Source organism: Orbicella faveolata, unplaced genomic scaffold, assembly GCF_042242905.1.
Source record: "Orbicella faveolata isolate gen_17 unplaced genomic scaffold, um_ofav_v1 contig_48, whole genome shotgun sequence".
Classification (NCBI taxonomy): Eukaryota; Metazoa; Cnidaria; class Anthozoa; order Scleractinia; family Merulinidae; genus Orbicella; species Orbicella faveolata.
The window spans coordinates 14517508-14530722 of NW_028301578.1; the positions used below are offsets into that span (position 1 = coordinate 14517508).

The following is a 13215-nucleotide window of genomic DNA, read 5'->3' on the forward strand; positions in this document are numbered from 1 at the left end:
TATATTGGAGAAAATGTAAGATTAATAAGTGATATTATGGAGCAAACTCAGGTGAACAACACTGCCAGGTATATTAATATCAGTTGATTTTAAGAAAGCGTTTGACTCACTGGAATGGTCTTGTATTCAAAGTGCTCTCAAAAAATTCAATTTTGGTGATAGCTGAAAATGGATCGAGATCTTCTACATGGACATAGAAAGCGCAGCTTTGAACAACGGTTTTGCAACGGACTGGTTTAAACCCTCTAGAGGAGTTAGACAAGGATGCCCACTCTCGCCATATCTGTTTATCCTGACAGCAGAAATACTATCAAACAAAATAAGAGAAAACTCAATTATGAAAGGAATCAGAATTTTTGGCTCAGAGATCAAACTAAGCCAATTTGCAGACGATACCAACTTATTCTGTGCTGATGTGACTTCTGCTGAACAAGCCCTGAAAACTATGAGCGCTTTTGGGAATTTCTCTGGATTAGTGCTCAACGTAGAGAAAACAAAAGCATTCTGGTTAGGGAAATGGTTGAATAATAGAACCAAACCGCTAGGGACGAAATGGATGAACACTCCCTCAAAATTATTAGGAATCTATGTTTCCTATCACGAAAAAGGTAATAACCAGATGAACTTTAATTTGAAAGTACAAAAACTGCAGGCAAATTAGACATTTTGAGATCGAGAGGATTAGCACTCTATGGAAAAGTACTGATAATTAAATCTTTGGGGTTGTCTAACTTAATATACTCAATTTCAAATGTTAACGTCTCTAAGGAAATAGTGCCAATGGTAAAAGATAAAATGTTTCGTTTCCTTTGAAAAAATAAGAAGGACAAAATAAAACGGACTAGTATGTACCAAGACCTTTCCACGGGGGGTTTACGGATGGTTGACATCGAACTTACGATAAAATCGCTCAGACTTGCATATGGATCAGAAGACTTCTCTTTAGAGATAACTACAATTGGAAAGTAGTACCGGACTATTTTTTTAACAAACACGGAGCTCTCAATTTCTTGCTTCGATGTAACTACGATGTCAAATATTTAAGGCACATTCCAGCATTCTATAGAGACATACTTATTGCATTTGATGAAATCAAGACTCTGTACAATTATGATCAAGGAACCGACACCATTCTCTTTAATAACAAAGAAATCTTAGTTGATGGGAAACCGTTGTTTATGAGGGAATGGTTTATCAAGGGTATCCACACGATCCAACAGCTTTTTAATGAAAACGGTCAATACCTAACTTTTCAAGAATTTCAAGCTAAATATCATTGTAACACAAACTTTCTCCAGTTCTATCAAATCTCGAGTGCAATTCCTGTGAGCTTGAAGAACAGAGCGCGAGTCCTAGGACAAAATTCGATCTTTAATTATAGAGAAAACTGGAAATCTTTTTTACTGAACGAAACTAGTCAAATCAATTTTGAAACGTATAAGGCAAGAAACTATTATCGCCTACTTCTCGTTAAGAAACACCAATCACCTCATACTGGCCCGGAAAGATGGAAAAGAGATATTTCAACAGACCCAGAGAGTTGGACAGATGTTTCTAAAATGGCTTCAAAAATATGCAAAGAAAATAAGTCGAGAGAATTTCAATTCAAATTTATTCATAGGATTGTCATTACAAAGAAAGAACTCTTCAGATATGGGATAAATACAGGCAGTGACTGCATCTTTTGTGGTGAGCCAGACTCCATAAATCACACCTTTATCGACTGCGAATTTACTAAAACTTTCACATGCAAAGTCATTAATTGGTTTAACACTCAGAATGGTTCAAACTTTAAACCAGATACGAAATAAACGCTTTTCGCCACCTTTAAACACCCAACATACATGGAGCTAAAGAGAAAATTCAATTACACCCTCCATTTCGTGAAATTCTATGTGTATGTAAGTAAACTAAACAACAGTTCACTTGTACTAACCGAATTTATTGCTAGAACCAACTATAAATACAAAGTTGAAAATTTGTAAATTAACACCGAAAAAGTAACGTGACAATGCTCCTCACAAACTTTACAGACTAAGTTACTTTTAATTGTATTAAATCAAGATTAGAAATCGTTCCTCCTCCCCCTTACACGCGCTATTAGTTGTTTGTTTGCTTTTTTGTTTACTTTGTAATTTTAAGTTTTCCTTTCCTTTATTTTTTTTTTCTTTCTCTTTTTTTTTTTTTTTTTGTCTCTTGTTTTTTACCCTGTTTGATTTAATTGTAGCTAATGTGTTGTCAGAAATAATTAATTACTTTATTTTATTCGTTTTCCTAATGTAAGTAAGCAACACCTGATGTAAATAAGTAATGTACATTGTATTATCGGAGTAGCCTTACCAGAGTACTTTGTTATTGTCATTTGTAATTTGTGATACGTGTAGTTTGTTAAAAGACGTGTTACTTTAAATAAATAAATTTTAAACAATTTTAAAACGATTCTGTGACATAATTGAATTAAATCCTATTATATGAGGTGATTCGCTTTTTTTATGGGCTCGCGTATTAAACTCTTTTACAAATCATCCTCATGGCTTTTTTTATCATTACTAATATTGTTGTACATGTAGTATTTGCTGTTGTAATTTGCAATTAAACTGTAATAAATAGATAAAATAAGCAAGTAAATAAATAAACAAATAAATAAACAAATAGACAAAGAAATAAATGAAGGCGTCCTTGTCAAATCTTAGACCCCTCCCACGCAGCACCGTAGAAATTTGAAAACGGTGTTTTCACTCTTAAAACCCTTCAAATGTTTTCCTTCCACAATACGGTCAGCTTATCCAAAATGACCAGTTTATCACAGGTCATTTTTTTTATTTGTGTATGAGGATGCCTCGGTCAAGAAAATCACATGATTGCTGTAACGTCATCGTTTTCGAAAAGCTTTGTTTTCAAAATGTTTTCCGTCCACACAATAACGCGAAGGCAGCGTTTTCAAATTCCTCCGGTTTGAAGAGCGTTTTCGAAACGCTCCGTTTCCGTGACGGATTAGTGTGGAAGTTGAAATAGAACTGAATAATAAACCTGTGTTTTAGAATTCCTCCGGCGTAGTTTGAACGGAGTCTTACAAACTAAGTCGACTTCCGGCGACGGTGTTTTGCAATGTCACTTGGAATGGGTCCACAACCGTTACCGCTAAAAGTGTTGCCACGTCTCCTCCACAGCAGTTCAAGTATATCACATGGTGGAGTCTTTGATAACTTGCATTTTTCGCTCTTATATTCGATGGACTCGCACATTGCTTGATAATCTTGATTTATTTTCCTAAATGCTTTCAAATCTTCATAAAACGAAGGCCCCTCTTGTTGAACTTTACTCCAGAAAGTTTTATTAAAATGATCAAACAGAGTGACATCTGCACGATTCCAAGTTAGAATGTTTTTCTTCACCTCTTCTTCAAACTCTAGTTTCCTTTTCTTCACTCTTAACTTAACATATACGATATCCTCAAATTCCCAGCACAGCGATCGTTTAAGTAATATCAGTGATTCATCAAAGTAATCCGTTATCATCACCAAGTCGAACTCTTCCTCCATCTTGTCGACGTATCTCTTAACCAATGCCATGTTTTGTAAATTTTCTTGCTCAAGACCCATGTCAAATAAGTTTGAGTTCGAAATGTGGTTATATATTCTATAGACGCTGGTTTTAAAAAGTCTTTTCCTGATTTCTTCTAAAGCATTTGGTGACCTCAAGAATTTATTTAGAGGGCCCTCGGCCGATGAAACTCCGGTACGTCTCGTGTAACCATAATAAAGCCAAGCAGATTTAAAACGGTCGAGAGGATTGCGAAGGATAGTGATGTACTTTGCCTTTGTTTTAGGGAAAATTGTGTTCACCGGTCCTTTATTAAATCTTATATGAGAGGAAAACATCTTTGCTGAGTCTTTGTTCACTAGACTCGAGACTTCATTTAACTCAAGAGGCGCCGGCCATTGCATATCTGCCAGATCCGGATCAAGAACAATTGTGCGGTTTCTGATGATTCCATATTTAAGAATCATGGTGCTAATGGTACTGGAGCCAGTTTTATGAGTTTTGAGGTAGTAAATATGGCTTATAGGTTGGCAGCTTGAGACATCATGAGCAGGTACTTCGTCTGTTTCAGCGGTCTTCTGCAACACAGCAACCAGCCTGGTTGAAGTTGATCTACGAATTGAAAACAGTCATTTTAATAACTTTAACTCGCAGTTGGAACTGTACCTCCCGTGGTTTTATTTATTGTCAGTGTTATTATGCTAAATCGAATACATTTGTTGTCGGAAAAGTCTGCATCCGCTTAAATTCGTTTAATATAAACTGCTCTAAGCGTGTGCAAGCTTTCTGCAGGGTTTGGTTTTATTTTTAACTCTTTGTTTTGCCGTCTAGAAAAAGGAAGAATTTTATACGGCTTAGTTAAAAACATATACAAGTATTTTTCAACACGCAAAATTTCATTCTTTTCAAAATCTCATCCCTGGGTTTATTCGGTTCTTCAAATTTCCTAAATTTCACCCTCGATATTGGTGGATATTCTTATTTATAATAAAGTTTCCATACAACGCGCGCTCTGATTGGCTGAAAGAGCGTGCTTTATCAGAGAACAGAGCACGGGTTGATGACGGTAAGTTGGCTTTCAAATTTTTGCTTCGGAATTTTGACAAATTTGACCCAAATTAAACATCCCCTGTGATTCAGACAAACGCAATGGAAACGAGCTATTTGTCTGTAGTAAATATGGCTCACAGAGACCATTCGGTTAGCAACAGTAGTGTTAAAACTGTACTAAAATAAGAAGTTTTGCTAGATTCCCGCCGACAAAACACGTAGCGAAATGAACAAATTCTCAACCTAAACAGTGCTTCGATAAAAGACATTATATTTGTTACGAAGGCAGAAATTATACTTAAGAAGTAAAACAACGACAGAAAACAACTAAACTGTCTCTGTTTACGATGAGAAGCTTTATTTTTGTAAAAATGCTCAATTGCTCAAACAACACTTACATGTAGTGTAGTAATGCTCGTTCTCCGGTCATCGCAGCGAAGTGAACCGACAAGTGGTCAGTGCAAAGCTTACTCTAATATTCTCTTCTGTGCTTGGAGTAGAACCAGTGGGAGCCGTTTAGTCTTTCTAACTCTTACGCTAGTTCGGGCAATCTTGCTGCATGCGGCTACAAGCTGTAAATAACTGTAGCTCCGTTCAAATTCGACTCGGCATTTTGCATTTTCATCCGCAGGCTTTGAGCTCCCCGTTTCGTAATTTCCACTGGAAAAGTGCACGTTTTCATGGGCCACAATATGGTCGTATTCCTCTGGACTATAAACCTTCACCTGCCTTTAGATCCGTATTTAAAATTTAACTGAAAAGCGAACTTCGAAGGCATCGTTCTTCTCTCGAAAGCCGCTCAAACTACTCGAAACTGAAAGCTTAGCTGAAGGCCAGTTAGTGATTGACAGCTGTCGCTTCGTTAGCCAATCAAATTATTTAAACAATTCTAACAAGGATTCTGATTGGCTTATTTTAGCGTGTTTTATCAGAGAACAGTTCACGGCTGACGCCACTTTTGCTCGTTTGGAAAATAAAGTTTGGTTTGAAAAAATTCAGCCAAATTCGTGAGGAAATTATCGGATTCTTCATCATAAAACAAATAAAGAAGTCTCGACTGTGCTCTGTTCTGTTGTAAAGCACTTAGGAAGCGGTAGAGCACTCAAGAAGTAGGGAAAAACACTCGACTACGTCTCGTGTTTTCCCCTACACTTCTTTCGTGCTCTACCGCTTCCTAAGTGCTTTACAACAGAACAGAGCACAGTCGAGGCTTCTTTATTTGTTAATTAAAACGCGGAGTCCTGCTTTTTGTTTCGCCAAAATATGAATTTTCCTCCCTAAATTGTGAAGACCTAATTTTGTTACTTTAAATTGCAAAGAAAATTCATCTCAATGTGCCCTTCTAACTCAAACCCTCGTCGAATTAAAACACTCGTGATGCACTGATTGCAGAGGGAACGAATAAAACATATCGCTTTATTTGAAGTAAAACTAAATTTAACGGAAAACCAAAGGAAAAAAACTCTTGTTGGTTTGTTTTCTCATTATGGACCACGTTATATTGTTTAGAGCATTTGCTCTTTTATCCATCTGAAAGAACTGTCAATTCATATACGCGCGTCTGAAAACTTGAAAGCGACGGTAATCCACCGCAGGAAAACAGATGGCGGCTGTACATTTTACCAAAATGCCTTGCGAACCTAACAGAGCCTACAGGGCATAAAGAAAGCCAAATTTTTACAATATTTGTCCCTGTACTAAGGACATTGAGTAGCTTAGTTTTGAAGATTTTACAACGTTTCTGCACGTTTTTATGAACGTTGTTAAGGTTTTTGTGGGCTAAGAACTATGGGTAAATGTACTAGTCGCCATCTTTTTTCCTACGGAGGATTATCAAAACATGACAAATAATTTGCATAATTGCTTCAAAATTAATCTGTCGTTTTGAGCACCCCTCTAAAACTGTAGACTCCTTATTTCAGACATTTGCTCTCATATATTTATTTTTTTGTTTTGGTACCATATTATTCCTTAAAATGTTCCATTCTTTTCCTGAATGCAACTACACGACAACGTAAATAGGTTACTGGCAACACTAAATTTTTTCACAAAATTGATGCATGCACAATAATGAAACCACAAAGAGTACATGCAATGGGTGATCAAACCAACACATATAACAATATGTGAGTGCTTTCTAACTTTACAAAACAACAGAGGGTCTGCGCCATGTCAGATCTGAATTTGTTAACATTGTATTAACCATGTTTTCACAAGACAACTTACAAGTTACAGGATATGAACATGTTTGTACTCCCTTTAGCATATTAATTTAGTGGGTTGCCACGTCTTACAGACCCTTGAGGCCAGTCGGCATGTTATGTCGCCCAGTGAGTTAATAAATCTTTGGAGCTAATCGTAAATAACTTGACTGGCCTCTAGGCCGAACACTGTTCAGGCAAACTTGAAGTAAGATTTTTTTTAATTTTTACTGCAGTCAGATAATGAGTTACTTGTGCCAGAAATTCAAAACAAAAACAAATTGGGGGTCACCGACTACGTTTCAGAGATAAAGCTTGTGGAAAACTACTTTGATTTTGATCCACAGGGGTTTATAGTTAAAAATCCACAGGGGTTTATAGTTAAAAATATTGAAGTTGAGTGAACGGAGGCAAACGATCTTCGTCATATTTTGTAAAAGTGGGTCTGTTGCGTAAATAATTCCAAATGTTGCCAACATTTTCACAAAACGTAACCCTTCAAGAGGTATTTGAAACCACCGCACAGATAAACGAACCTTAAAAGAACGGAATTCGATGATACATTTAATTTTACAAAAATTGTAACTTCGAATGGTTAAATTTTCTTCATTTTTTCGCTAAACGTAGAAAATCGGTAGAGAAGATGATTCATCAAAAGAAAAATAAGGGTCAGTTATATCTAGAACGTTATTCTGGCTTACAGTGAACCACTCAAATCTTATTTAGAATATAAACCGATGGACAATCTGACCAGTAACGCATTGACTCATTGTTTGAATGAGAGTCAGGAGTCAAGTTAAATAGTTAAATGCTGGTCTTGAGTACTAACCTTAAAACGGGAATAAATGTTGTATTCCGGTACACAATGAACACAGTGATGCACGCAGAAATTGAAATCAATACAAACAGCCGGTGCGCTTGAATGCCTTTGATGTGTTTCAGAAGGCGAACCATTGCCATTATGTCGTTAAACGGCTTTAAACTGCTTTAACTAGCTTGTTTTGCTGTCCAACTTGACAATTACTTCGAGAAATCATCAGCACAAGTGACATACGCTGACCTGCCTCCTGGGCAAACGTTGTTATGGCTCGTAGTAACGCCTTCAAGGCCGAAAATATTCTAACAAAAGGTGCTAGCGCTGCTTAGCAGCACCTCAGTCATTGCGACCAACTACGTTATATGCTTTATATGCCGCCTACCTTCTATGCTTTATATGCTTATGAGTTAGCCTAGCTTTAAAACCAGTTTTTAAGTGAGGCTTATTCTCGTTATTCTCGCATTGGCAAGATTGTGTTGTTAGTCTTTTGGAATGCTGCAGGTTTGACTTTCGTCTAATGTGCTCGTTGATTTCCATTTGACCCCGAACTTAATTATGCACGCAAGTTTGCCACTTTCGTTTTATTTTCGAGTATGCATAATTAATAAGTTTTTGTGTTTTAAGGCGAATGGTCAGGCTTCCCTAAAAAAGGGAGAGTGCAATGCCTGCCAGTCAACAAGACTAGTCCGCCACGCAACAACGGTTCGCCAAAAAAACGGGGGTGCACCAGCACGTCAAACTCACCGAGGGATCGAACCCCGCCCCTACAAACAAAAAACATAGGAACAAACAAACGAGGAACGAACAGGCAAAAACATCGGACAACAGAACAAACATACACCGTTCCAGAGCAACGGCGAAAGGTGAACCCAAAAGAGGGGCACCTGTCAACAGACTAATCCTATAAGAATAGGTTCCCCACCAATATGCAACTAAAACAAACCAAGACCAAAAACAACAACAATAAATCAGTCCAAAACAAACAGTCCAAACTCAACGAGGCACAGGCAAAAACGAGAGAACGAAACCAAACGGAGTGGGCGGCAAGACAGCCGCCTCGTTTGCATGCCTTTTTAAACAAAGGAATCTTTGACCGCAGACTCAAGTGCAATAAAATATTTGTTGATGAGTTCATCCCTTGAATTTCTTATCGTTGTTGAAACAATACAAAATAATACAGGGCGAGAGCTCTCGCCTCTTAGCGGCTTTCACCAATGTGACCCGGGTTCGATTCCGGCCCGATGTCATATGTGGGTTGAGTTTGTTGTTGGTTCTCGCCTTGCTTCGAGGGTTTTGTCCAGGTTCCCCGGTTTTCCTTCCTCCACAAAAAGCAACGTCTTGAAATTCGACCAGGAAGGAGCTAGGGCTAAGGCTAACGTTACTTTCTCTCTAAATATTGCAATTTATTTATTTGTTTATTTATAATACGAAAATGAAATACCTTTTGTTGTTCAAGAAATAATATTGTGTCACATGGTCCCTTATATTTTCCCAACTGCAAAAAAAAAAAAAAGAGAGAGAGAAAAAAAGAAACTGATAACGAACATTTGTACAAAATAAATCCAAAATGATGATGGAATGTAAAAATTAATAATTCCTCGATGAAACGGAATTCTGTCAAAAGAAACGAACTTTGGCCGCCCTGCATGTCAAAGTACGGTTGCTATGGCAATGCTAGATGACGCGAGAAACATTTGACACATGAATATTTCGGGGAGGGACTAATGAATAGCCACAGAGAGTTTCAGCATCACAGAGAAAATTTTCTTTTCAAAATTCAGAAAAAAAACCTCTGAAGAGATGGCATCGTTCCTCCCCCCTCCCCTCTCCCCCCTCTTGTTGTAAATTAATTAATCATAAGAGAAAACAATCGGGAAAGCAAACTATTATTATTATGTATTATTTTTATCTACAATGTCAGAAAACCGTGCTTGCATGAATAGTGATGAATTTGTTGCTATCGCAAGAACTACCATTATCGAGTCCGAATTTCTCTTACCAAACTGATTCAAATGGAGTTGACATAATTGTGTTTATTGTTAAATGAATTCCGATTGATTTTTGCTCTCAATAAAAAAAAAACACAAATTTTATGGTCAATTGCTTACTCGATTTTTTTCAAGAATCTAAAAGCTATTCTTGAAGTTTCGGATGTGAAAACTGGTCACATGCATGTGTGAATTTGTTATTTTCATTTTAAAAAGGAAATCTCTTTATGATATATTATGAAGAACGAAAGTAGAAAAAAAAAATACAAATTAATGTAACACACCGGGTAACGCGTGGGTAAAACTTATGTGACGTCAAGCGGCTAGTGTTAACGCTGTAGTTAAAAATGTGGTCTTTGTCATTTGTTGAGAAGTAGCCAGATGGACAGGAAAGCTCTTGCAAAGCCAAATTACGTTTTGTTTCTTCGTCTCAACATGGGCTGGCCTCCCTTGGGAAAACCAATATTGTAACTGTCAATAATGAAGTCCGAAAGTAATTGGTTGTATTTATATTCCTTGAGAATTAACCAGAGGGACAAAAAATCCTGCGTTGCCAATTATTCTTTTTGCCGCTTGAGCCGTAACCTTCCTTGATCGGCGATCTTAAAATATAACATAAAAATGCGTGGGCAGTTTTCCAACCCATGAAAGCTGTTACAAATGTGTACAATTAGACTGTATGTATGTAAGGGCAGATAGCATGTCTAGCGTGACTTAATAGGGAGTTTAAGAAACCAGGACACGACGCCGAGGACAACGTCGGTTAAAAAATGATTTTATATCTTACCCAAGAATTTCGAGATACTCTAAAGTCATTTTTCTTTGTTTCTTAGTGTCAAAACTATCACGAAACTGAATCCGGGACAAGGCGAAACATTTGAAATAAAAACAAAAAAAAAATTCGCGTCGTGGTTCACGTTCTACGGACAACACAGACTTTGGTCATTTCACGTTGTTGTTTGGCAGAGGACGGCAAAGAAATGTACGAAGAATTATAACGCACGTGCACAGCTACTGTTCTGCTCATTAAACCTTTTGTTTAACGACGGTCGCGTTGCCGTTGCCGTCGTGGTTTTCTTAAACTCCCTAATAATAGAGGGGAGTGATTATGAAGCCCGGCAAACTTCCGTGGAAGAGCAAACAATGGCAAGATTTATTTGGGAAGGTCCACGACCGTGCACAATCTTTTGTTTTGCGCTCATACACTATGCATGATTACTTAATCGGAACGTTTCTATAGCTATTGATTAGTCAGAGGTACTACAGCTATTGTGTTTTGGTCAACGCCAAAAAATCGAGCAATCTCGTACAACAAAGAACTTTGCCGCGCTTCTTTACCATTGGCCATTATAACTGTTACTTACTTGTACTTTAATTGCTTTCTTTTAAGTTAACAAAAAGTGCTTATTGGTATTCTTAGAAACGTTTCGTGTTTTCTTTTCTTTTTTTTTTTTTTACTTACTTGTACTAACTCAATAACTATGAGGTGACTCACTTACAACTTACTTGTCGGAACCTTACATAAATAAAGAAGTAAACAATAAATGTCATAAATGAAACGCCTTATTGAAGTGTCGAAGTGAGTGCTCTACTATAGATGCTGTACTAACTGGAGGAACTGTAATGAGCAAAAAAGCATTGTAAATTAAACCAAATTTGCTAGAAATCTTAACTGTTTGGAGGCTGACCAGTTGACTATTTATAAAGCGGGGAGAAGTTGAATTTCGGATCACTGATCTCGAATCCATCTGGTGGCAGAGAGTAGATTCAATCGCGGTACCCGAGTCCAGATTGCAAATCTAGCGCCCTAGGTTTAGGCCACACCGCGCCTCCAAATTACATGAACGAATTCAATTTAGTTAAGTGCATGGAAACAGATTTCTGTTATTATTTGATTAATTGACATCAGTAGGGATCTTTAAAGCGTAACAATCAGAAAGACTACTAAGAAAGCCGGCCAACGGAAATTGCAGATACTGTGTTGTTGTCAAAACAAATAGAAGACCTCTATAGTAGTGCTTTAGACAGGTGTCCCTTTTCATAAGAATTGCTATAAATATTACTCTTTCAAAGCTAAAAATTACCTTGCCAGGCCACCGCACGGTCTGTAGAGAGACTCCCAGACCAAAAGTCCATCCAAGATGAACCTTACTTGCAACAACTCCTGGGCCAACTCGAGCGGAAGTTTTTCGAACGAACTAAATCAAAGTGTCTTTGCTAATTTGCCAGCTTGCTCTGAAACCGCTGGACAGAGTCCATCAGTGATCGACCCATTAGAGGATTTTTACAAAGCCGCTTTCGGTTCCGCCATCTTCATCTACGTGGTTTCGTTTATCACAATCTTAGCCAATAGTCTTCTGCTTCTCATTTTCTGCGTCGACCCACTGAAAATTTTCCGCAACTCAACCACGTATTTCCTCATCGGGTTGGCCATTGTCGACTTATTAACAGCGCTGGTTCAAGAACCCATCTACGCCACTTGTTTTATCATCCTGTATATTAAGCATCCTTCCTTAAAGAAATGTCGACCCTTTATGGAATTTGGAAGTTATTTCTCAGCGTTCTCTATAACGGTATCGTTGTTAATCGTCTTCGCCTTTACCGTGACGCAGTACATTGTGGTTTCATCACCTCTAAAGTACGGCCGCTTGGTGACCAAGAAGAAAGTCTTCATTAGCGTTGTGTCCATCTATCTTTACACTGCAATCCTCTGTTGTCTACCTTTGATGGGTGTTCCAAAAAAAGTCAAGGATGGTATAGACTTGTTCCTTCACAGCTATGCAGTGGTTCTGATCACAATAGTTTTCTACATCCTTCTGCATCACACAATGAAAAAGAAAATGGCGTCGGGAAATACACTTCAGAACGAAAGTAAATCCCGTGAGGAGAGCAAACATGCTCAAGTGCAACGAAACTTTGTTCGTTTGAACGTGGTCCTTCTAACTGTGTTGATTGTGTGTTTCGTGCCAACAATGGTAATGATGACCATAAGACTATTTATAGAGGACTATCTGCCTCCCATCCTGATTGCAAACTTAATGACAGATAACCTGCACTACCTGAAATTCCTGCTCGACCCGTTTGTCTACGCGTGGCGCATGCCGAAGTATCGAGAATCCCTCAGTAAAATTATTTGCTCTAAAAATGGCAATGTCGCTAAGGAATCGAGTGGAAATGGAATCAGGAACAATTCAGCTGTGGTGGAGAGTAACGATAATGAAGTAACAACTGCAGAACTGAACAAATCGGCAATAACTTTGCTTAGCTTTAAAGCTATGCCTCTATACTAAGATTGAGAAACTTGTTTCAAATGAACGATTTGCATGTTAAATCTTGAGAATATCGTCGACTAGCTTGATGGAGACTTTAAATGAGATCTAGATTCCAAATTCCTCATGTCCCTTATTACTAGTAAGGGGTGGGGGGGGGGGGGGGGCGGTGGTTAGTGCGCTCGTCTCCGGATCGTGCAGTCCGGGGAAATCGTGTTGTGTTCTTGAGCAAGACACTTTACTCTCACAGTGCCTCTCTCCACCCAGGTGTACAAACGGGTACCGGAGAACTTAATGCTGGGGGTAACCCTGTGATGGACTAGCATCCCATCCAGCGGGGAATAGAA

The 13215-nt window shown here is 38.0% G+C and overlaps 2 protein-coding genes across 2 annotated transcripts; one reads left to right on the forward strand and one right to left on the reverse strand.

Annotated features, from left to right (window-relative positions):
- Positions 1-1812: 1812 nt before the first annotated feature.
- Positions 1813-7754, reverse strand: LOC149096657 (galactosylceramide sulfotransferase-like). Its single transcript, XM_089280932.1, has 2 exons — positions 7624-7754; positions 1813-4155 (listed from the first exon to the last, which is right to left on the reverse strand). The coding sequence occupies exons 1-2, from the start codon at positions 7752-7754 to the stop codon at positions 3078-3080; spliced, it is 1209 nt and encodes a 402-aa protein (XP_089137058.1). The 3' UTR covers positions 1813-3077.
- Positions 7755-11550: 3796 nt separating this feature from the next.
- On the forward strand, positions 11551-12956 carry LOC110044721 (uncharacterized). The gene has a single exon (XM_020750296.2). The coding sequence runs from the start codon at positions 11741-11743 to the stop codon at positions 12887-12889; it is 1149 nt and encodes a 382-aa protein (XP_020605955.2). The 5' UTR covers positions 11551-11740; the 3' UTR covers positions 12890-12956.
- The last annotated feature ends 259 nt before the right edge of the window (positions 12957-13215 follow it).

What these genes read in the sequence shown, in the direction of transcription:
- LOC110044721 (XM_020750296.2), top strand. Translation starts at nt 11,741, where the DNA reads ATGAACCTTACTTGCAACAACTCCTGGGCCAACTCGAGCGGAAGTTTT.
- LOC149096657 (XM_089280932.1), bottom strand. Translation starts at nt 7,754, where the DNA reads ATGGCAATGGTTCGCCTTCTGAAACACATCAAAGGCATTCAAGCGCAC. An exon ending in ACATTTATTCCCGTTTTAAG is followed by an intron (nt 4,156 to 7,623) that starts GTTAGTACTCAA and finishes TTCAATTCGTAG; the next exon opens with ATCAACTTCAACCAGGCTGG.